This window comes from Mustela erminea, chromosome 7, assembly GCF_009829155.1.
Source record: "Mustela erminea isolate mMusErm1 chromosome 7, mMusErm1.Pri, whole genome shotgun sequence".
NCBI classification, from domain to species: Eukaryota; Metazoa; Chordata; class Mammalia; order Carnivora; family Mustelidae; genus Mustela; species Mustela erminea.
In genome coordinates, this window is record NC_045620.1 from 91,370,626 (window position 1) to 91,396,597 (window position 25,972).

Consider the following 25,972-nt stretch of genomic DNA (forward strand, 5'->3'; position numbering starts at 1 on the left):
GTTTTATCAATAAAATTGAATTAAAAGGAAAAAGACAGATACAGAGCATATATCATAATACTCTGCATGTAGCAGGTAGTAAGTGCACAGCAGTTGCTGTTACAATCCAGAGAACTAAACTGCCTTCCTAAGGTCACACAGCCAGTCTGTGGCAGAATCTAACCTAGAATACCAGTCTCTTGACCCTTAGTCCCTTGAAGTTTTATTGTGTCAGTCTGGCCCATAGGCGTATGGCTAGAATCCTTTGTGGAGGCAGCTAATTTCCTGAAACTTTATATAAAACTTTCCTTAGGTCTTTGTTCTATATCTAGAGAATTAAGTGTGACTACCATTTCTAAAGGGAATGCAGACATTTTGAAAGTCTTTCAGAATCTTCTCCTTTCTCCTTTTCAGAGTCCAGATGTCATTCAGAATTTGAAAATACTACCCATTCTGTCTTCAGGTCAGCCAAGTTTTACTTTCATCATCCAGTGCACCTACCAAGTGATCAAGATTTTTGCCATGAATCCTTAGGAAGGAGTGTTTTCATGAGACATTCTTGGAAAGATTTCTTTCAGCATCATCCAGACAAACAAAGAGAACACACTCGTCTTCCTTCACCTCACCAAAATGTGGAAAAGACGAAGGCAGATTATACCAGAATAGAGAGCCTCAGTATCAATGTAAACTTGGAAAATGAAGTGATGCATACTGCTAAAAGTCGGGCTAGAGATTATCCAAAAAGTGACAAGCTAATTAATGATCAAAAAAAGGATCATAAGGTCACCCCAGAGCCAACAGCTCAGCACAGCGTGAGTTTGAATGAACTCTGGAACAAGTATCAGGAGCGACAGAGGCAAAAGAAACCTCCTGAGTTCAGTGACAGGAAAGAACTATCCTTGGTGGAACGACTTGATCGTTTGGCTAAACTTCTTCAGAATCCCATCACGTACTCTCTCCGGACCTCCGAAAGCACACCAGATGATAGCAGAGGAGAACAAGATGTTAAGGAATGGAGTGGTAGACAGCAACAGCAGAAAAACAAGCTTCAGAAAAAGAAGCGGTATAAGAGCCTAGAGAAATTCCATAAAACTGCAGGAGAGCTTAAAAAAAGCAAGGTGCTTTCTACTCATCAAGCTGGGAAACCCAATCAGATTAAAATTGAACAGATTAAATTTGATAAGTATATCCTGAGAAAACAGCCAGGTTTTTATTACAGAAACAACACTTCTTCAGATTCTAGACCCTCAGAGGAGAGTGAGCTGCTTACAGACACCCCCACCAACATTGTTTCCACCACCACTTCTCCAGTGGAATCAGATATGTTGACCCAAACAGATAGAGAGGTGACTCTGCATGAGAGGAGCAGCTCTATTTCCACCATTGACACTGCCCGACTGATCCAAGCTTTTGGCCAAGAAAGAGTTTGTCTGTCACCCAGGCGAATTAAATTGTACAGCAGCCTCACCGACCATCAGAGGAGATTCTTTGAGAGGCGGAACAAGAAGAACAAGAAAGCACTGAATACGGCTCATCCCCAAATGACTTCTGAGCACACCAGAAGGAAACACATCCAGGTACATGGCTACAAATTCCATCTGGCAATGTGACTGCCTTTTTCATGGACTCTTTAGTTAAGCTTTGCACACAGGTGAAAAAAAAGCCAATTGCCCTTTCCTCACTATAACGTTTCTTACCAGCTGGAAAAGAGTGAGAAAGTGTAGTACAGTGCTATTGTGAGTTGTCATTCTTTTCATCGACACTCAGTTACGACTTACCCTTTGGATGAAGGGCTTTGCTACTAAATGCTTCAGAATCTGCAAAGTAAACCCCTGACACAGGGGACCGCCAGTGTCGGATGTTCTCCATTCCGACCAATAGTGCCTGGCTTTTTTTTATTCGTTCCTTCCTGTCTTTCAAGAAATTTTGAGGTACTTTTAAAAACATACACAGATACATACCCATATATACACTCACATACATACATAAGTAATACAGTAATGATTTTTTTTGAGTAAATGAAGATTTAGAATGGTAGAAAATTAAACTGAAGCCAGGGAGGGGTGAGCTACAACATGATTCTTAAAAATAAATAAATGATGAAGGGTTGGTAGTGATGGGAAGACAAGTTGAAGCCAGAGGAGAAGTCAATCAATATACCTATGGATATGATTGCCAGAAGTAAACCACAACTTTCACTCTATGTTTTCTCACAGTTGGTGTTGCTAGAATTTTGCCATCAATTACATAAGTCTGTAATATAAAAACAAACTAAATATTCAAAAGTGTTACAGATATTTAAGACCTAAGAGAAATTTTTCTCATCTGTCCTCGTAAAGAAGGCACCATGGTGTATAAAACAGCCTTCAATAGCATCCTTACAAGAGATTCGGTAACAACACCCATAAGGTTACTATGACCTTAGGTTAGGGAGTTCGGTCAAGGTACATTTCCAGGGGTCAGCAAGTGCAGAGTGTTACTTTAACCCAAGAATAAAATTTAAGGTATCTAAAGCAGTGCTCTCCAAAGAAGGACGCTTGCAGAATGGGTCAGTAGAGTATAGAAAGAGAGGTGTTAAAAAAAAAAAGTTAGATGTATATTTTTCTCAACCTTTAAAAATGTATATTTCTCTATATCTTTTATAATATATGAGTACAGTCATAATTTATAACTTATAAATATCTACTTTGGTAATTTGTGCTCAAAGATACTTCATCCGTAGGACTGCATGATCAAAAAATTTAGAGACTACTTGTCTAGAGGAAAGGAGGCACAAGACATTCAGATAGTTTGCCATAAATATTTCTCATAATTGAGTTTTGGTAGGTATTAAATGATAATGATTTACATTTACATGTGTAAATGGTACAATATGACCTTTTTTTTAAAAAAATAGGTGAAGAATTGGGAATGATATGGAGGAAGGTTTTTTGTTCCATTAGAGGAGATAGGGGGAAAAAATCGTGGTAGAGGGTTTTTGTGTGTGGTGAAACACACACTTTACATAAAGCTTACAATTTAACCATTTTACAATATACAATTCAGTGGCACTGAGTTTCACAGTGTTTTACATTAGCACCACAATCTGGTTTGTGTACTCTTTCATCCCTCTAATGGATACTTCATAATCATTAAGCACTCACTCTCTGGTGCCTATTCTGTGTATTTCATATAAATGAAATGATACAGTATGTAACCTTTATGTCAGACTTCTATCACTTTAGCGTATTTTTGAGATTCACCCATGTCCTAGTATGTATCAGTACTTTATTGCTTTTCATGGCTGGATAATATTTCATTGCATGTACATATTAAATTTTATTTATCCATTCATCTGTTCATGGACATTGAGGTTGTTTCCATCTTTTGGCTACTATAAAAGAGCAGATAGGAACATTTGTATGTAAGTTTTTACTTATTTAAACACCTATTTACAGTTCTTTTTTGGGTATATACTTAGGAGTGGAAGTATTGGGTCATAGGGTAATTCTGTGTTTAGCTTATTAATTAATTATCAAACTGTTTTCCGCAGAGGATACACCATTTTATATTCCCACCAGCAATGTCTGAGGGCTCCCGTTTCTCCATATTCACCAGCACTTTTTATTTACTTAGTTTTGTGGCATTTTGTTGCCATGCTATTAAGTATAAAGTGGTATATCATTCTCGTTATTTTAATTGTGGTTTTGATTTGCCTTTCCCTTTCCTAATAGCTAATGACATTAAACATCTTTTTGTTTGCTTGTTGGCCATATATATGTTCTTTGGAGAAATGTCTGTTCAGGTGTTTGCCCACTTAAGTTGTTGATCTTTTTGTTTTTGAATTGCAAGAATTTTTTATATATTCTGGATTGTAGATTCTTTTTTTTTTTTTTAAGATTTTATTTATCTATATCTATTTGACAGAGACACAGTGAGAGAGGGAATAAAACCAGGGAGAGTCAGAGAGGGAGGAGCAGGCTTTCTTTAGAGCAGGGAGCCCAATGTGGGGCTTGATCCCTGGACCCTGGGATCATGTCCTGAGCTGAGGGCAGACACTTAACAACTGAGCCACCCAGGCACCCCTGGATTGGATTGTAGATCCTTATTGGATATATAATTTGCAAATATTTGCTCCCACTCGCTGGGTTATCTTTTCACTTGCTTATTACTGTCCTTTGATGTGTAACAGTTTACCTTTGATGAAGTCCTATTTTTTTCTTTTGTTGCTTGTGCTTTTGTTGTTGTATCTAAGAAACCATTACCAAATCCACAGTCTTGAAGATTTATCTCTATATTTTCTTTTAAGACTTTTATACTTGTTAGCTCTTCCCTTTGCATATTTGATATATATTGGGTTAATTTTTGTGTATGATATGACATCATTCTTTTCCAAAGGGATATCCAGTTGTCCTAGCACCAGTAGTTAAAAAGACTTTTCTTTCCCCATTGAATGGTCTTGGCACTTTTGTCAAAAATCAATTGACGACAGATTTGAAAGTTTGTTTCTGAGCCCTCAGTTGTATTCCTTTGATCTACATGCTTATCTGTATTCCATTACTGCAGTATTTTTGATAACTATATCTTTGTAGTAAGTTTTAAATTGAGATGCATGAGTTCTCCAATTTTGTTCTTTTTCAAGACCACTTTGGCTATTCAGCTCCCTTGTATTTCCACATGAATTTCAAAATCAACTTTTCCATTTCTGCCCAAAGTTCATTGGGCTTTTGGTATTAATTGCTTCAAATCTGTAGATTGGTTTAGAGTTTATTCCCATCTTAACATTAAGCTTTCCAGTCTGTGAATACAATATGCCAGTCAATTTATTTAGGTTTTTTATTTCTCCTAGCAATGTTTTGTAGTTTTCATTGTCCATGTCTTGCACCTTCATGGTTAATTTTTTATTTGTATTTGATTTTCTTGTTCTCTTTCTTTTTTCTTAATTGTGGTAAAACACATATAACAGAATTTATCATCTTATCCATTTGTAAGTGTGCAGCTTGGTGGTACTAGGTACCACCATATCACTGTGCAAACATTACCGTCTTCCAGAACTCTTTTTCATCTTGCAGAACTGAAACTCTGTACCCACTCAAACAATTCCTCATTCCACCTTATGCTCAACCCCTGGCAACCACCATTCTGTTTTCTGTCTCTGTGAATTGGACTACTCTAGGTACTTCATATAAATAAAATCATACATTATTTGTCTTGTAGGGTGATTTCATTTAGCAAAATATCCTCAAGGCTCATCTATTATGTAACATGTAATGGGATTTTCTTATTTTTGAAGGGTGAATGATATTCCTGTGTACGATATGGCACATTTTGCTTATCCATGCAACTATCTATAGGCAGTTGGGTTACTCCATCTTTTGACTATTGTGAATAATGTTACTGTGTGTGTAAATGGTGTTTGCAAATATCTGGGTGTGCAAAAATATGGGTGTCCAAATATCTGTTCAAGAGCCTGCTTTTAGTTTAGGGGGTATATAGCCAGAAGTGGAATGGCTGAATCATATGATAATTCTATTTTTAATTATTTGAAGAGCCACCATACTGTTTTCCACAGCAGCTGCACCCATTTTACAGTCCCGCCAACAGTGCACAAGGGTTCCAATTTCTCCACATTCTTGCCAACACTTATGTTTTTTTAATAGCAGCCATCCTAAGGGGTGTGAAGTGGTATGTCATTGTGTTTTGATTTGCAGTTCCCTAATGATTAGTGATGTTGAACATCTTAATGTGCTTATTAGCTATTTGGATATCATCTCTGGACAAATACCTATTCTAGTCCTATGCCTGTTTTTTACTCAAGTTTGTTGTTGAGTCGTAGGAGTTCTTTATATATTCTGGATGTTAGCCTCTTCTACCCAATTTGTAATATTCTTTCTTACTCTGTGAATTGCCTTTTCCCTCTGTTGATTTTGTCCTTACATGCACAGGCATTTTTAGTTTAGATGTAATCCAGTTTGTCTATTTTTGCTTTTGGTGCCTGTGCTTTTGGTGTCATATCCAGGAAATGATTGCCAAATGCAATGTCATTAAGATTTTATTCTGTTTTCTTCTAAGAGTTTTTAATCCATTTTGAGGTAATTTTTTGTATATGGTGCAAAGTAAGGCTCCAACTTATTCTTCTGCATGTGGATATCTAATTGTTCCAGCCCCATTTGTTGAAAAAAGACTTCCCCATTGAATGGTCTTGACACACTTATCAAAACTCATTTTACCATATATGTGAGGGTTTATTTCTGGGATTTCTATTCTTTTGGCCTTTATGTCTTTCTTTATGCCAATACCATGCTGTCTTGGGTTTATTGTATATTGATAATAAATTTTGAAATCAGAAAGTGTCAGACCTACAACTTTTTCTTCTTTTTCAAGAGTGTTTTGGCTATTCAGAGTCCCTTGAAATTCCATATTAATTTTAGTAAAGTTTTTCTTTTTGATGCTATTTTAAGTATAATTGTTTTCTTAATTTCATATTTACATTGTTTACTGCTAGTATATAGGTACATAATGAATTTTTGCATGTTGGTTTTGTAACTTTACTGAATTCATTTGTTAACTCCTAACAGTTCTCTTGTGGACTCTTTAGGATTTTCTGCATATAAGATCATGTCATCTGTGAATAGAGATAATATTACTTCCTCCTTTCCAATGTTGGTACACATTATTTATTTTTCTTGCTAATTGGCCTGGCTACAACTTCCAGATCAACAGTATCAAATAGAAGTGGCAAAAGAGGACATCATAGTCTTGTTCATGATCTTAGAAGAAAAGCATTTAGTCTTTCACCATTGAGAATGATGTTAGCTTTGGGTTTTTTATCCTGTTAAGGAAGTTCCCCCTTTTTTTCTTCTTTGTTGAGTAATTTTAACATAAAAGGGTTGTGGTTTTTTGCCAGCTGCCTCGGCATCTACTGGTATGATTACATGTGTCTTTTTTTTTTCTTTTATTCTATTAATATGGTATATATTGATGATCATGTATTGAACCAACCTTGCATTCCTGTGATAAATCCTTAACTGTTCCTTTGTCTTGATATATAATTCTTGTAATCTGCTGCTGGATTCACTTTGCTAGAATTTTGAAGAGTATTTTTGCATCTCTATTTCTAAATGATAATTAACCTGTAGTTTTTTTAAGGTACGTTTGTCTGCTGTCTCATAGAATGAGTTAGGACATTGTTCCCTCATCGTCTATTTTTTGGATGAGTTTGGGAAGATCTAGTGTTAATAATTGATGCTTTCTTTAAATGTTTGGTAGAATTTATTAGTGAAGGCACTAGTCGTGCATTTTCCTTTGGGGGAATTTTTATTGCTGATTCAATCTCTTTGTTGTTTAAGTCTACTCAGATTTTGTTTCTCCTTGAGTCAGTTTTTATAGTGTCTGTGTTTCTAAGAATTTATCCACCTCTGTTGTTTTCTAGTCACTATTCCATTTATCTCCACTCTAATCTTTATGATTTACTTCTGCTTCCTTTGGGTTTAGTTTGTTCTTTTTTTCCTAATTCCTTACAGTTTAAAGTTAGATTATTGATTTGAAATTACCATTTAATGTAAGCAATGAATCGCTAAATTCTACACCCGAAACAGATATTACACTGTATGTTAACTAACTGGAATTTAAATAAAAACTTGGAAGAAAAATTATGAAATTATTATTCTTTTTCAGTATAGGTGTTTACCACTATAAATTTCCTCTGAGTACTGCTTTTGTAGATAAGAATTTTTTTCTAAATTCAGCCTTTACTGCATTCCAAAGTTTTGGTATGTTTTCATTTCATTCATCTCAAAGTATTTTCTAATTTCCCTTGTAGTTTCTATTTTGACCATTAATAGTTTGACCATTTAATTACCACACTTTTGTTTTCCAAATTTCTTTGTTATTGATTTCTAGTTTCAGTCCACTGTGGTCAAAGAATAAACTTTGTATTATTTCAGTCCTTTTAAATTTATGATGACTTGTTTTATAGCCTAGCATATGGTCTCTCGTGGAGAATTTTCACGTGCACTTGAGAGGATTGTGCTGTTGTTGGTTGGAGTGTTGTGTATATATCTATTGGGTCTAGTTGGTTTATAGTGTTATTCAAGTCCTCTGTATCCTTACTGGTCTTTTTTTTTTTTTTTTAAGATTTTATTTATTTATTTGACTGACAGAGATCACAAGTAGGTGCAGAGAGCAAGGGGGAAGCAGGCTCCCTGCTGAGCAGAGAACCTGATGCGGGGCTGAATCCCAGAGTTCCGGGGTGATGACCTGAGACAAAGGCAGAGGCTTTGACCGAGTGAGCCACCCAGGAGCCCCTCCTTACTGGTCTTCTATCTAGTTTTTCTATCATATTGAAAGTGATGTATTGATATCTGCTGCTATTAATGTGGAACTGTTTCTCCACTCAGTTCTGTCTATTTTTTCTTCATGTTTTGAAGTTCTGTTGTCAGCTGTGTTTATGTCCATAATTGTTATATCTTCTTTATGGGTTGACCCTCTTATCAATAAATAATCTCCTTCTTTATCTCTTATAATGATTTTAAACTCAAAGTCTCTTTTTTTCTGGTATTAGTAGAGCCACCCACCTTTCTTTTCATTACTACTATTTGCATGGGATATCTTTTCCATCCTTTTACTTTCAAATACTGTGTCTTTGGATCTAAAATGAGTCTTTTTCAAAATGGAGGGAGATATGGGGGACAGCAAGGGAATGGCAGTTTGGACTGTACATCTTTTATGTGATTGGTTGAGGACCCTGTCCTTCTCTGGTGGTGCTGTGGAAGGGGAGAGCAGAATGACTTCATTCCATTAATAACATCTGGTAAAAATGGTATGGCACCAATAACATTCCCAGTATAGGCTACCACACACTGACATTTGCCAGGATAGATGTGTGATAAAGACAAGACAGACTTTGTGATAAAGACACATGGATTTATTTCTCACCCAGAAGTCCTAACTGCATGGGTTCTCGAAGTAGTGGCCTGGAATTGTCGGGTATTACCAGAACAACATACATATCTGACAGTTTCTGATGAACTACTAGAGTAGCAGCAACAACAAATCCTGTTCTTGAGAATATGAGATTGAATCTAATTGAAATGGGCTAAAACATCAGTCACACTCCATGGCATTTTAAATTACAATTGAGCCTTGAACAGCATGGATATGACCAACATAAGTGTAAAATATCCACTTATATGCAGATTTTTTTCAATATAATTCTATACTGCAAATGTATTTTCTCTTATTTAATAACATTTTTCTTTTCTCTAGCTTTATTATAAGAATACAGTTTATTATATATATAATATATATGACGTATAAAATATATGTTAATCAGCTGCTTATGTTATAAGGCTTCTGGTCAGTAGTAGGCTATTAGTTAATTTGGGTAGAGTCAAAGGTTAGATGTGGATTTTCTGCTACCCTCAGGGGTAAGCACCCCTTTTTCCTGTGTTGTTCAGGGTCAACTGTATAAGAAAACACCCCCTCAATGCAGGTATCTGTATGACCCCATTAAATTGCCTTAGATAGGGAACCTGTAGCTCAGTCAGTTGAATGTCCAACTCTTGATTTCAGCTCAGGTCCTGATCTCAGGGTCATGAGATCCAGTCCCTGTCTGGCTCTGTGATCAGCAGAGGGTCTGCCTGAGATTTTCCCTCTGCTCCTCCCCTCCCAAAACAAATAAATCTTTAAAAATATTTTACCTTAGTTTTTGAAATGAATGAATTAATGAATTCTTTTTTAGATGACACATAAGTGGATCATGTTTTTTCAAATCCATTTTGCCATCTCTACCTTCTAATTGGAGAGTTTAATCTGTTTACATTTAAAATAATTACTGATAGGAAAGGACTTACTTTGGCAATTTTGCCATTTGTTTATGTCTTATATAAATTTTTTCTTTTTCAATTCCTCTATTCTTGCCTGCCTTTATATTTAACTGGTGTCCTATAATGAACCATTTTGATCTCTGTCTCATTTCCTTTCCTTTAGATTTATTTTCATAGTACTAACCTTGGGGATACAATTAATATCTTACATATATAGCATAATATAATAACATGAAATAATACCAATCTAGCTTAAATAATATACAAAAGCTCCCACTTATGTATCTCTTGGCCTCTCACCCTTTTACTTATTTTTTAAAACTTTATTCATTATTTTTTAAGATTTGATTTATTTATTTGAGAGAGCATGAGCAGGGGGAGGGGCAGAGGGGGAGAGAGAGAGAGAGAGAGAATCCCAAGCAGACTCCACACCTAGCATGGAGCCTAAGATGGGGCTCTGTCTCATGACCTGAGCCAATATTAAGAGTTGGACACTTAACCAACTGAGCCACCTATACATTTGTCTTTAAAATCTTATAGGGAAAGGAAAGGGAGTTACAAACCAGAAGTACAGTATTACTGACCTTCATATTTACCTATGTATTTACATTTACCAGTGTTATTTCTTCATAGGGCATCCTATGGTTCTATTGCTTCACATGGCTTTACATGTTGCCTCTTGTTCTTTCATTTCAGCCTGAAGGAGTCCCTTTAGCATTTCTTGTAGGGCAAAGTGTTCCAGTAATGAATTCTTTCAACTTTTGTTTATCTGGGAATATCTTAATTTCACCTTCATTCTTGAAAGATAGTTTTGCCAGACACAGATTTCTTTTTTCAGATTTTCACACCACTTTAAATGTCATTCTACTGCCTGTTGGCCTCCAAAATTTCTTATGAGAAAGTGACAGTTAAACTTATGATGATCCCTTCTGTGTTATGAGTCTCTTCACTCCTACGGCTTTGGGATTTTTCTTTGACTTTTAAGAGTTTGATTATTATGTGTCTTGGTGTGGAGCTTATCCTACTAGTTCATTGAACTACTTCAATTTTAGATTCATGTCTTTTATCAAATTTGGGGAGTTTCCAACCATTATTTCTTCAGATATTCTTTTTGACTCTTCCTATCTCTCTTCTCCTTTTGACACTCCCACCATCCATGTTATGGATGAATAGCTCCTATGCTATTCTATAAGTCTCTTAGACTCTGTTCATAAGACTCTATTGTATAAGTCTCTTAGACTCTGTTCATTTTCCTTTATTCTGTTTTTATTCTGTCCCTCAGACTGGATAATTTCATTTATCTTACCCTCAAGTTCATGGATTCATCTGTCTATTCAAATATGCTGTTGAACTACTCTGGTGAATTTTTCATTTCAGTTATTTTACTTTTTAGCTTCATAATTTCTATTTGTTTCCTTTTTATTTTTCTTTATTGATAATCTGTATTTGGTAAAACATTCTCCTTGTTTATTTGTCCATGGTTTCCTTTAGCTCTTCAAGCATATTTAGGATATATTTAGTTGATATAAAGTCTTTGTATAGGTTTTGTTTTTTTTTTTAAAGTCTCTGTATAGTAAGTCCAGTGTCTATGCTTCCTGGTGGGAAGTTTCTGTCATTTTTTTTCCTTGTAAGTGTCCCATACTTTCTTGTTTGGATGTCTTGTAATTTTGGGTTGAAAACTTGACATTTTGAATATCATGTTGCTGCTACTCTAGTAGTTCATCAGAAACTGTCAGATATGTATGTTGTTCTGATAATTTGAATATCAAATTATCCTTCCCACTCCGTAGGGTTTGTTGTTACTGTTTGTTGTGGGTTAAAGTTGTTGGTATGTTTAGTGACTTTTCTAAACTATTTTTATACAGATTGTATTTTTGGTCTCTGATGTCTCTGTTTCTTTAGCTCATTAGTTAGTTGTCTGACAGATTGCCTTAAGTGCCTGGAATCAAGAGAAAGCAAAAAAGAAAGAAGGAAAGGGGGGCGGAATTCCCCAGTAGATTATCTTTGTATTAGGTACTCCAGTGCTTAGATAGGCCATTTATAACTCTGCCTTAGTCAAATTTCCAGCTTGCACTGAACCTATAGATCAGCCAATTGTAAAATCTTATAGTCTTCTTAGGTCTTTTCTGCACATGCATTCTGCCCTGTACATGCACTTTCTAGTTTCCCTGGGGCTTATGGGAGATTTTCAAAATCCCAGTTCCCCAAAATTCTCACTGTTTTTCTCCCTGGCTTTAGTGTGCCTGGTGTTTCAACCAACTTTTATTGATTGATTGATTGATTGATCGCCCTATGCTGTAATGCCTTTTTCACTTAGTTTTCGGTTTTTTCAAGGAAATCCTATCCTTTAAAATGCCCTAAAAGAGTTCCAAGTTTAGTGAAACGAAGATAGGCCCACTTGTGTCAGTCCTTTAGGGAGTACCCAGGCAGGTTCAAACAAGCAATTCCTTGGGAAAAACAGACTCTGTGCTTCCTTTGGAAGCAAGTACCTACACCGTGAATGCAGGCTACTGTCTTTAATGCCATGCCTGGGAAAGGTAAGTTAAAAGCCACAAAGCTCACCTATCTTGTTTAGGTGGCCTTGCTCTTGCTTAAGTTTTCACTTAATTGCCATAAACCTTTGACTGTCTTCTAGAATTCTGATGAGGTTGATTTTTTGACAGTTCTTGCCAGGTTTTTTGGTCCCTGGAGGTCCTTATTCTCCTGATTTTGCTAACATCCCTCCAAGGTAGTTTTATACCCTTCCCACAACAGCTGCTGTTCCTGTTTCCTGAGTCTGCATGCACTATAATAGACATTTGAATAAACTCCTCTTTTTCCTGGTGGAGTTTATAGAGAAATAGCAAGCAGGTGCAGAGTTCCCCAATTTCTATAGCTCTCAAGGGCTTCACATTTCTTGCCAGTGTATACCTGAGCTCCATTTAATCCAGTCTCCATCCTTCTTAATATTGTCCAGTTGTATCTCTTCCAGATGATCTGATGCTCATGTCTCATGTCTCCCTGCAGGCAACAGTTTCTCCTTAGTAAGATTTTGGGCCAAGGTTGACCTGTGACCTCAACTTTCTGACGACTTCAAGGAAGTCATGAACTTAAAATTAATACACTTTTGTTGGTGGTGGTAGTAGTGGCGGTGGTGGTGCTGACGGTGGTGGTATTATAAGAATGGAGGGCTGCTTTATCTGACTGTCTAGATCCCTAAATGGAAAAATATATGTATATATATATTAGATTTAGGTTTGTAGTATTTGTATTAGTAGTATTTTCTAGATGTTCTGTAATTACAGCTTTGGATTTCCTGTTTGGCCCAAAAAGAAAGTTTAGGGAATAATTTTTTTTAATTAAAATTCTTAAAGTTGGCTTTATTGTCAGTACATATGAACTTACAGTTTTAAAGTATTGTGATCAGAGATTGTACTCAGTTCTATTTCTGTTTTAAGCATATTATAGATATCTTCTTTGTGGCTTAATGTATGAACAACTACTTCAGGGGTATTATAAAAGAGGTGGAGTTTCCATATAGTGTGACATTCCAGTTATATCCAGTAATTTACCTTTATTAATTATATTTTTCCCAAATACTGGTTTCTTTGGTCTGTTAAGGACTTTAAAGAGTGTACTTAGGGTATGTGGCTGGCTCAGTCAGCAGAGGATACGGCTCTTGACCTTGTGAGTTCAGGCCCCACATTGGATGTAAAGCTTCCATAAAAAAAAAAAAAAGCTGCAGTGTTGTCATGCACAAGAGTTGGATAGATGCACAAACTTAAAATATTGATGGTAAATAAATGGGAGTTGGCAAAAAAGTTTTTTTTAAGTAATTATCATATGGTTTCACTTATTTGAGGAGCGTAAGGAATAACACTGAGGAGATGGGGAGATGGAGAGGAGAAGGGACTTGGGGGAAATTGGAGGGGGAGACAAACCATGAGAGACTGTGGACTCTGAGAAAACTGAGGGTTTTGGAGGGGAAGGGGGTGGTATTTGGGTGAGCCTGATGGTGGGTATTGTGGAGGGCATGTATTGCATGGAGCACTGGGTGTGATGCATAAACAATGAATTCTGGGTCACTGTGACAGCATTTAAAAGGTATTGTTTGGTGGGTAAAAAAAAAAAAGTATATTTGAAGGTTGATTTGTCTCCATGGTAATTAATGGTTTATATGTATATGTTTATTTTATGTCTGGCACATAAACATTTGTGATACTTTTTTATTCACTGTGAATTATACTATAAATCATACAAAGTAAGTTTTATTTTCCATTTTTAATGTTTTACCTTTGATTCCACTTCAGTACAATTTTTAAGACTTTACATTTGCCCGGTTGCTCTTTGCCTGTCCTTCTATCTTTAGCCTTTAGCATCTAGTTGAATTTAACTTTTTCCCCAACAAATTTGAGCATTCTTCTTTTGGGGCAAATTTATTCTACTTAACTGTGAGGTTATAACATATGTTTGGGTTAAATTTTATTATCCTTATTTTTTTTCCTTTTCTGATATGTTTATTATGCAAAATCCCATTTCAGACCAAGGCAAGTGAACTTTTAATGTGGTTTTTTAAAAAAAAAGTGACAAAAAAGCTATCATCTTAACCATTTTTAAAAATGTAAAATTCAGTAGTATTAAGTATATTGACATTGTCATGAAACAGATCTCCAGAATTTTTTCATATTGTAATAAGGAAAATCTATACCCATTAAATAACAACTCTCCCTTTCCCCCTGCCCTGAGCCCCTGGTTCTACTTGATTTTAGATAACTTCATTTAAGTGGAATCACAGAGTATTTGTCTTTTAGTAACAGGCTTACTTTACTTAGCATAATGTCTTCAGGGTTCATCTATGTTGTACCATGTGACAGGGTTTTTTTTTTTTAATTCATTTATTTAACAGAAAGGGAACACAAGCAGGGGGAGTGGGAGAGGGAGAAGCAGGCTTCGCCCTGATGCAGGGCTCAATCGCAGGACCCTGGGATCATGACCTGAGCCGAAGGCAGACACCCAATGACTGAGCCACCCAGGTGCCCCAGGATTTTCTTACCTTTTAAGGTTGAATAATATTTCATGGTATGTATATACCACATTTTGTTTATCAATTCATCCCTCAGTGGACATTTGGGTTGCTTCCACTTCTCAGTTATTGTGAATAATGCTGCTGTGAACATGGTTATGCAAATATGTCTTCAAGACCTTGCTTTCAATTCTTTTTTTATTAATTATTTTTATTAATATATAATGTATTATCTGCCCCAGGGGTCAGTTCTTAAGGACATGTATCTGCAGGTAGAATGGCTGGATCATATGGTAATTCTGTTTTTGACGTTTTGAGGAACCACCATACTTTTCCACAGCAGCTGCACCATTTTATAGTCCATCCAAACAGATCACAATAGTTTCGGTTTCTCCGTATCCTTGCCAAAACTCATTTCCTGATTGTTGTCGCTGTTGCTGCTGTTGTTGTTGTTCTATAGTACCCATCCTAGTGGGTATGCAGTGGTATTTCATTGTGGTTTTAATTTGCATTCCTGGTGATTGGTAATGTTGGGCATCTCTTCATGTGCTTGTTGACCGTTTGTACATCATTGTTGGAGAAATGTCTGTTCAAGTCCTTTGCCCATTCTTGAATCAGGTTACTTATTTTTTGGCCATTGAGTTATATAGTTCTTCATATATTCTGGTTATCTGATAACCCCTTATCAGATAATTTTTAAGTTTTTCTCCCTTTTTACCTTATTGATTGTGTCCTTTGATGCATAGATATATTTAGTACTGATATAATCCCTGTAGTCTGTTTTTACTTTTGCCTATAATTTTGGCTGAAATATCCAAGAAATCATTACCAAGTCCAGCACCATGAAACTTTTCCCCTGTGTGTTCTTTTTAAGAGTTTTATGGTTTTAGGTCTTGTGTTTAGGTCTTTAATCCATTTTGAGTTAATTTCTCTAGATGGTATAAAGTAAGGTTCAACTTCATTCTTGCAAATGATATCTAGTTTTCCCCACACCATTTGTTGAAGAGAAATTTCCCCTTTGAGTAGTCTTGGCATCAAGAGTCAAAGATCCTTTGACGATAGATCATTTGACCATATACATGAAGATTTCTTTCTAGGCTATTCTAGTCCATTGAAGTATTTGTCTGTTTTTATGCCAGTACTAACTGCTATATTACTGTACCATACTGTACTGTATTGTAATATGTTTTGAATTCAAGAACTGTGAGTCCTTTAGCTTTGTTCTTTTTCAAAGTTGTTTTGGTTCTTTAGGGTATTTTATCATTTTTAATGATTTCCTACTGTTTCCAGTCTTCTTTTGTTCATTGCTATATGATTTTCTTTGAGTTGAATTTTTTTTTCATTAGTTTTAGAGGTAGAATTTAGTGATTCATCAGTTGCATATAACACCCAGGGCTCATTACATCAAGTGCCCTCCTTAATGCCCATCACCCAGTTACCCCTTCTCCTTACCCACCTTCCCTCCAGCAACACTCAGTTTCCTAGAGTTCAGTGTCTATTGAATTGTTTTTCTGATAACTTATAAAAGCCAGGTAATCTCATTAAATACTGTGTTTAAACCACCTAACAGTATCTACCGACTCCATCATATGAAAAATTAAGAAACTGTGTTGTACTTCTGCTACTACTTCCCACCCACTAACACACACACAATTCTTCCCCCACAACCTACCAATATTATTATCTTTTGTAAATTTTGTCTTAGTTCATTATTGTAATATTACTACTACGTTGACTACCTTTATTTTCAAGGATTATAACATGTCACTTCCATATTGTAAGCAAAATCACCATTTTATATTATGTTCTAAAATACAGGGCCAGTATTTACCAAGAGCCTTTTCATGTAACTATTTTTTAATGAGTCTGTTCATTTAAATAATTCTGTTTAGTTAGATTATTTTTTTTTAAGATTTTATTTCTTTATTTGACAGAGCGATCACAAGGAGGCAGAGAGGCAGGCAGAGAGAGAGGAAGGGAAGCAGGCTCTTTGCTGAGCAGAGAGCCCGACTCAGGGCATGATCCCAGGACCCTGAGATCATGACCTGAGCCAAAGGCAGAGGCCCAACCCACTGAGCCACCCAGGTGCCCTAGTTAGATTATTTTAAACAGTTCAGGAATAAGCATTTCTTTAGTTCTTACAATTTGAGACTGTCTTTCTCTTATCTTTATGTAAGAACAACTTAGTTGGATGTAAGACTTTTGGATAATAATCCTTAATTCAGAATTCTGTCAGTTCTCTCCCCTTTTCTGGGCACAAGCATTTAATGTTTCTGTATCAGAGGCAACCCTGATATATTTTTCCCTGTGGTGTCCTGGATTTACATTCCTGTCTCAGTATTGGTCAATCTCTATTAATTTTTTTCTATTAATTTTTTAAAATAAAATTCACTTGCTGTGCAGTTTACTTTTAAATATATAATTCAGTGCTTTTTAGTATTTTCTTTGAAGACTACACAACCGTCACCACTAAATCCGGATCATACTTGTCACACCAAAAAGAAACCGTATGTCCATTAATGGTCATTTCTCAGCCCCTCCTACTTCTCCCCACTCTGCAGCCATTAATCTACTCTCTGTCTCTGTGGATTTTCCTTTTCAGTACATTTCATAAAAATGATTCATGCACTATGTGGCCTTTTGTGTCTGGTTTCTTTCACTAAAGGTATTTTCAAGGTTCATCCATTTCATTGCATGAGTCAATACTCATTGCTTCTTAGAGGTGAATAATACTACATATACAACATTTTGTTTATTCGTGAGTTGATGGACATTTGGATTGTTTCTGGTTTTTTTTTTTTTTTTACCGTTATGAAAAATGTTGCTGTAAGCATTAATATACAAGTTTTAAGATTTTATTTATTCGAGAGAGAGAGCACAAGCAGGAGGAGAAGCAGGCTCAGGGAGCCCAACGCAGGGCTTAATCCCAGGACCATCGGATCTTGACTTGAGCTGAGGGCAGATGCCTAATCGACTGAGCCACTCAGGTGCCCCAATATACAAGTTTTGTGTGGACATTTTTTTTCAATGTTCTTAGATATATACTTAGTAATAGAATTGTTGGACAATATGGTAGCTCCCTGTTTAATCTTCTGAGTGACTGCACCATTTTACATTCCCACCAGGATCACATTCCAGTTTCTGTACATCCTAGTCAACATTTTTTATTGTCTGTCATTTAATTATAACCATCCTAATGACTATGAATGGTATCTCATTGTGGTTTTTTTTTTTTTAAGATTTTATTTATTTATTTGAGAGAGAAACAGTGAGAGAGAGCATGAGCGAGGAGAAGGTCAGAGCGCGAAGCAGACTCCCCATGGAGCTGGGAGCCCGATGCGGGACTCGATCCCGGGACTCCGGGATCATGACCTGAGCCGAAGGCAGTCGTCCAACCAACTGAGCCACCCAGGCGTCCTCTCATTGTGGTTTTAATTTGCATTTCCATAATGACTTGGTTTTTTGAACATCTTTTCTTATACTTACTGGCCTTTTTATATCTTTTTAGAGAAATGTCTATTCAGATCTTTAAAAAAAGGACTATTTGGGTTTTTAAATTGGGTTATTTGTGTTTTATTACTGTGTTATATTTCTTTATTCTTTTTAATTTTTTAAAGATTTTATTTATTTGTCACAGAGAGAGGGAGAAGAACAAGCAGGGGGAGAAGCAGATTCCCCACTGAGCAAAGAGCCCAATGCAGGACTGGATCTCAGGACTTTGGGAACACTACTTGGGCCAAGGGCAGACATTCCAGGCATCCCACTTTTTTTTTAAGTTTTTATTTATATTTTAGTTAAACTACAGTGTAATATTAGTTTCAGGTATACAATATAGTGATTCAGCACTTCTGTACTTCACCCAGTGCTCATCACAGCAAGTTCCCTCCTTAATCCCCATCACCCATTTAACCTATCCCCACCAGCCGCCTCCCTCTTATAACCATCAGTTTGTTCTCTGTAGTTTCTGTATAGTTTTACAGTCTGTTCCTTGGTGTACCTCTCTTTTTTTTACCCCTTTGCTCATGTGTTGTGTTTCTTAAATTCCACATGTGAATGGATTTTGTCTCTCTCTGACTGACTTATTTCACTTAGCATAACTCTCCCAGTCCACCCATGTCATTGTAAATAGCAAAGTTTCAATCTTTTTCATGGTTGAGTAATATTCTGTTATACACACACGTTCTTTATCCATTCTTCAGTCAGGGGACACTTGGGCTGTTTCCATAATTTGGCTATTGTTGATAATGCTGGTATAAACATTGAGGTGCATGTATTCTCTTGAATTTGTGTTTTTATATTTTAGGGGTTAAATACCCAGTAGTGCAATTACTGGATCTTAGGGTAGTTCTTTTTTAACTTTGAGGAGCCTCCATACTGTTTTCAACAGTGGCTGCGTCAGTTTGTATTCCCACCAACAGTGCAGGAGGGTTCCTCTTTCTCTGCATCTTCACCACCTATTGTTTCTTGTGTTGTTTTTAGCCATTCTGACACATATGGGGTGATCTCTCTTTGTAGCTTTGATTTGCATTTCCCTAATGATCAGTGGTGTTGCAAATGGCAATGTGGGTCTTTTCATGTGTCTGTGGGCTATCCATAACTCTTCTTGGGAAGTATGTCTATTTATGTTTCTGCTTTGCATTTTAGGAGACTTTTTCAATCTAATCTACCCCACTGGCTAAGTTTTCTTTTTTTTTTAATAAAATGTCTGTCTTCTATTGCAGTGGTATGATGCTATTATTTTTGTCCTCAGTTCTGGTTTTTTTTTTTTTTTAAGTGACTGCTTTTGGTTCTCCCAAAACAGAGAATATACTTACAATTTTTTTGATAAGTTGTATTAATTTTGTCAACTGCCTTTTAATCTTATATTGCCTTAGTTTATCTTGGATCTATTTCATTAGGTCCATGACCTTTTTAATTTTCTCTAGAGTGAGAGTACAAATTATTTATTGGCTGAAATGGGTAAAGCTTCTTGCAAAATAAATTATCTTTTTTTTCCCTTCCTTCTGCTTTAATGCTAGAAAATATTTATGTATTATCTTTGTCTTTGTCTTCAGACTGCTTGTCTTTGTCTCTGAACAGTTGTGTGGAAACCATTTATTTGCCCACAAAGAATGTGGTTGAATTCTTGATACTGTTTTATTACCTGTTTGTAAGATACTGCTTTGAATCCTCTTCCCAGGACATGAAATGGAAGGCTAATTGTGTATTTCTTATATTTCTTTTGCCCCTCAGATTTGGGGAAAGTCAGGGAGATCGATAGTAGGTAATTATCTAGGACTCTGCCCAGCTACAGCAGGTAACATTTTCTTTCCATTGTTAGGAAAGTCAGAAACGGTGGACCACCTTACCAAGTGTGGAAATAACGAAAGTATTTAATTCTATGGGATATGCCCTTGGAGTTTTGTTATTGTACTGTTTTAGGGTCAGCTGGTGACTGTTTTCATGGCATTGTCATGTAGGCAGTGATATGGCTAGGGCCTTATCTTTTTCTAGCAAGTGTTAGTAATGCAACTAAGGTATTTATACTGAAGAGATTATTTCCCAGATCTTTTTCTGACTTCTTGGCCAAAAGAGGGTATATAGTAAGTCATTCTGGCTATGGGAGAAGGTGCTATTTTTTTCACTAAGACGTATCTCCAGTTGGAATATTTTTCTTCTGAGCCACTTGTTGCCTCAGTCCTTCTCTGAGGTATCAGTGTAGCATTTTAATTTAATTGATTCTCCTTTTACCCTTCTTCATGATCCTTTGTGTTGGAAGAGCTTTGTGATGGCTCCTTAAATTTGGTCTTTTTCTCCAGTGTTTCTGCAATTTTGTGGTATGAGTTGAGGGTTTTCCCTAGCTTCTGAATATTCTTTTCACTTTTTGTTTGTATCTTTCAGTTATGGAAGAAGAGATTCATTAAGAGTATCTCTGTGCTGTCATATTTTCTAAAATCCATTCATCTCTTTTCTACAGTGTTTCTCTTTCGCTCTCATATTCAGTTTCTTCCTTTTCTATAGATTCCTTCCTCTCAACTAGAACCATGCTTATGTCTTTCCTCATCACAGAGTGTGGAGGACTTGCCTACCAGGCAATGTAGAGAGAAACAATAGTCAAAAAATGAAATCATACCATATATATTGTTTTCTTGCTCTATGCTTAATATATCATAGACATCTTTTTATTGTTTATTTTAAATTATTTTTAATAAATTTAGGATATGTAGTCATTTTTAATGGCTTTATGGGTTCCATTATATAAGTATAATATTTATCTCATTACTTCCCTAATGGCAGGTATTTAATTTGTTTTGAATTTTTTAAAAGATTTTATGTATTTATGTGAGAGAGCAGGAGCAGAGGGAATAGGTAGGGGGAGAAGCAGGCTCCCTGCTGATTAGAGAACCCAATTCAGGACTCAGTCCCAGGACCCTGGGATCATGACCTGAGCCCAAGGCAGCCACTTTACTGACTGAGACACCCAGGTGCCCTTTTTGAATTTTCATCATAATCTGCACTTTGATGAGTAGTCTTGTTATATCTTTATGAATTTTTCTGTTTCCTCTAGATACACTTCTAAACATGGAATTTCTGGGAATTAAAAGTGTTTAATTACACTGCTAAGGTGTTCTCCTTAATGTTGAATTATTATTTGTTCACCAGTAATGAAAAAATTATAACTTGGTCAATAGCCTTCTGGTAGGATTCTTGTTAATATTTGCCCCAATAAGTCGTAAATATGGTTGTTTATTCTGTTCATACTTCTTTAACCACACCTGCTGAGTTTTTGTCTTTATGTGTTTACTGACCATTTATATTTATTCTTTTATGAGCTGCCTGTCTCGTCTTTTAACCCATGTTTCCTTAGATTTGCTAATGTTTTTTTTTCCCCTAAACCTGTACGCCCAGGACATTTCTTAACTCTTTAGACATATGAGGGTTTAAGAGCCAATATAAGTGGATAACAGCAGCCGCCTGCTCGTCCCGTTCCCCTTCCTTTGATGACACATCCCTTTCTGTGCCTCTCTCCCTGTGTCTGTGCTGTCTCTCCTCAGTCTGTGCAGTTCCCGTTTCCCTCTCTCTACTGTATCTATCCACTCCGTCGGCTCCTCTGTTGTTTCTTTCTGTCTCTGTGCACCTGCTTTTCGGACACTTGCGCTCTCCTCCTCCCGCTCCCATGCTGTCTCTGCTGGATTTCTTTTGCTTGTCTGGGTTATTCCCCTCTTCTGCCCTTTCTGTCACGTCCCTGCTCTGTTTGTCTCTGTGAGCACACAACGCCCTCCCTCTTCCCTTCTCTGCTCTCTTTCTTTTTCCCTCCTTTCCCCGTTTTTATTTTTCTCAGTATCTGGTTGTGTGCTAGTCTAAGAAGAGTAGTAGTTTACTACTGTCCATACAAAAAAAAGAATAGTCAAATTGAATCACTTTTTATTGAAACAGCTGAAGATGAATTATTTCTGGTTTTGACCTCTCATTATCTTCAATTGCCCATGTTTCCAGCAGCTGGCAGATGAACAACACAAAACTACCAAACAAAGAGGCCTCCACTAGAGAATAAAATGAGAGCTTTAGTGATAGTTAGTAAATGTTTACCAGTGAGTCTTAGATTTTTATAAAACAAGCTGATTTCATAACAGTCCATACTCACACTCCAGTATGGAAGGAAACAACAATCAAAAGCAGTATCTTGGAACCCAAGAGATAAATGTCATTAAATGCTAAGAGATAAAAAGCAAGATGTCAAGCCATATATGTTATATATGCATCTATGTATATGACTGGAACAAATATTAACAAATTATCTTAAAATTATGGGGTTCATAATCTTTTTCCTTTATAATGTGTCTTTGATTTTTTTTTTACAAGAAGCATGCATTTTCTAATAAGATACCAACAAAAGTCGTTTTGTTTGACATTAATAAAAAAGTTAGGTAAGCCAGGCTGATCAAACACAGAATGTTAGTTATGAGCTGGAAAAGGGGATTCTCAAGCTTCACATTGTGTTCTAGCTTCTGCCTAAAATAACTGTTTGTATCCCCAATCTAGTCATAATAAATCCTTCTAGAAGCAGAGTGAAAGAATAGGGGTGGAAAGGTATTACAAACAGTTTCTATGCTAAGATGAAGTTAAAAAAAAATTTAACTTGGGGTGCTGAGTGGTTGAGTTAAATGTGCTCCTAGGTTTCATGGCCTCTCTTGAAAATTTTATCCCATTTTACATCCTCATTTCTCATTTTCCATAGGCAATTGGTCTTATTATGCAGATACCTTTCAGCTTACAAGAAATCTCACAAAATTTATATTCTGTATGTATTCTGTATGTGTGTTTTCAATTTATATAAAAGGTATAAGGTGTTTTTCTTTTAATTTTTAGTAAGCATTGTGCTTTTTTAACATCTATCTACATTGCTAAACATGTATATAGAACCAGGTTTCTGATCATCACATAGTATTCCATTGAGTGCATCTACCAGTTCACCAACATACTGTCCCTGTATGAAGCAACACAGGTTGCTGTCAGCACTCGTCACCACAGACAGTGGGAGTGCACACCCTTGTCCATACCCCTCATTAGATCTGTGTGAAACTGTCTTTGGCATATATATCCAGAAGTGAAATTCTTAGATCGTAAGCTATATAAGTTTCCCACATTCGTACCAAACCGCTTTCTAGTCCATTTCCTAACTGCAATGCATGCAAATTCCTACATTTCCACTTTCTGCCAGTAATTTCTAGTTGGCCAGAGGATTAGAAATAAAAATTTCTATACCAAGGTTTGATTGGTTGGTTGGTTGGTTGGTTTTCGAGAGAGAGAGAGAGCATGTGCATGTGTGCACAAATGGGGAAGTAGGGTGCAGATAGAAAGGGAGAGAGAATCTTAAGCAGGCTCCAACGCCCAGTGTGGAGCCCCATGTAGGGCTTATCTCACAACCCTTAGATGACCTGAGCCAAAATCAAGAATCAGACACTTAACACACTGTGCCAAGGCACCCCCTTTTCTTTTCATTTTTAGTTTAATGTTACTTGAGAATCTATTTACACTATCCCCACTGTAATTGTCAAAAAGGAGGGAAGAGTCTGAGACTTCTAAAATTACTGTTGTGCTTTCAACCAGAATGCATTCATTTTCCATTCATCCAGATGCAGTTAAAATAGAGAATGTGAAAAGTGCAAGAATAAGCTACTTTAATTGATTTTTTTCAGATTTTAACTTGTAACAGACAAAAGTAATGGAAGATTTTGCTAGCAATATTAAGATTGATTTAAAATATCTATATAAAACTTTATTCCAAAAACACAGCACTAGTACCAGATGCCCATGGGAATATTTAACAGAAATTAATTGTACTTAGGCAAAATGTCAACAAATCCCCAAAGTAGACGATTTATAACTAAGCTTGTATTTTCTAACCACAATGCAATAAAGTTGGAATTTAATAGTTATAATTTTTTTCTTTAAGAAGATAAAAATTTTAAAACCTCATTCTAATCCTTTTTGTTACAGAAGGACTAAAAATGGAAAAATACACTTTTTTTTTCATTATAGACAGAAAAGGCACAAAATCCAAAAGTTATGGGGTGTGACTAAATCTATATTTAGAGGGAAATTGTATATTTGAACAAGTTCAATAAAGTAATACATAATTGAAATAAGTCTTCTAGTCTGAAAGAAGATTAATGAAAAAATTTTCTAAGGAACTATTATGCAGGCATAATGCCTTTTTAATGTTTTGAGAAGGGCTTTTCATAGTTCTTACCTACCAGACTTGCAGAAAAAAATATCCAGTTCTGCTTCTTTAAAAGGTGAATAACAAGCAGTTATCACTTGAGTTCCTGCTTCTATAAGCTTTAATCTGTACCAATTTCTTATATAAAACTTTGTGATAGAATCGGGTTTCTGATCAATAAATTTATATCAAAGGACTACTGTCCATACAATCTATATCAAAATTTTGTGTTTTAGACAGTTTGTGATTGTGTCACCTTTACTGGTTAGTAAATTTTATTATTGAAGCTACAGTTGACATGTGATCTACATATACCTAAAACTCTTCACAAGAAAAGACTGTCCTTTGGTTCCTATTTTGACATTGTCTTATCATTGTATATCTCTGATCCTAAACTTCAGTGGTTATAAATGAACTAGCATAAACACATTGCTCTGAAAGAAAAGCATCTCCCAGGCAGGCATCTGACTGGCAGAATGTAGCAATAACACATTTCTTATATGAAGAAGAGCTATATAGGCTCATGTAAGGAAACATGACCTTTTTCCTATGTTAGATATATTTTCCTCAGCCCAATTTCTACCTAAAAAAAGTAACTTTTAATTGAAAAGCTTTTGGGGGGTGGGTCTATCTGAAGGTATCTCTGCTCAGTAAATGTGGGAATTGAGTCTGACCTAGATTTTAATTAAACTGAACAGTACTGAAAAAGCCTGAGATGGTAGGAGTTATTTTTTTTTCTTTTCCATTGTGGAATAAGACATTGGCAGGTGAGTTTGCTATCATAATACTAGAAATTAAAACCGCAGCCAGCCAGCCCACCAGCATTTGTCTTTTTTCAAGAATCCCTGCAATAGAAAACGTGAAACCATGATGGCTGATGATGTCAGCTGATGTGTAGTCACTTAAATCTTTTCATGTAAGCCTCATTGCAGAAGTCTGAGTGAGCTGATTCACACCGAGGCCCTAAGGGATGATGAGATTATCCTAGGAGATGCCTGAGACTCTCCCATGGACTAAAGGAGTGACTGTTTTGGTTTACCAACAGCATCCATAAATGAATGCGGCAGAACTGATGTGATGTCTCTTGGTGGGGCATCAGCACAGATTGTCAGACCCAGTGAGGCCTATGCATTGTGATGATTTTTATGACACTGTGGCTGTCATCCTGGCATCACTGCACGATTCTGACAGTTTGCGCCGGCCCTCGTCACAGTGTGGATAGTGCTATGTCATACCAACAACATCCAGGGCCCAAGTTTTTGTTGGGATTGTTCATGCTTTATTATATGAAAATGACACTTTGGTCCGCTTCCACTATTCTTATTTCACTTAACAGGAGATGTAGGACCACAGAACATAAGTTTTATTCTCCAAATAAGTCTTCATTACCTCCATTATTTGTTTGCATAATGAATAAACACATTTTTACAGCTTTTTTGAGATTTTTCACATACCATAAAATTCACCTAAAATGTGTAGTTT

At 36.1% G+C, this 25,972-nt stretch overlaps 1 protein-coding gene across 8 annotated transcripts in view; it reads left to right on the forward strand.

The window, feature by feature from the left end:
* Nucleotides 1-25,972, forward strand: part of ALMS1 (ALMS1 centrosome and basal body associated protein) — a 202,152-nt gene that overhangs the window by 163,836 nt on the left and 12,344 nt on the right. For all 8 annotated transcript variants that reach the window (XM_032352471.1, XM_032352467.1, XM_032352468.1 and 5 more), the window contains one exon: nucleotides 394-1,556. In XM_032352471.1, the coding sequence (XP_032208362.1) occupies nucleotides 394-1,556 (1,163 nt within the window). The remainder of the gene's footprint in view (nucleotides 1-393; nucleotides 1,557-25,972) is intronic.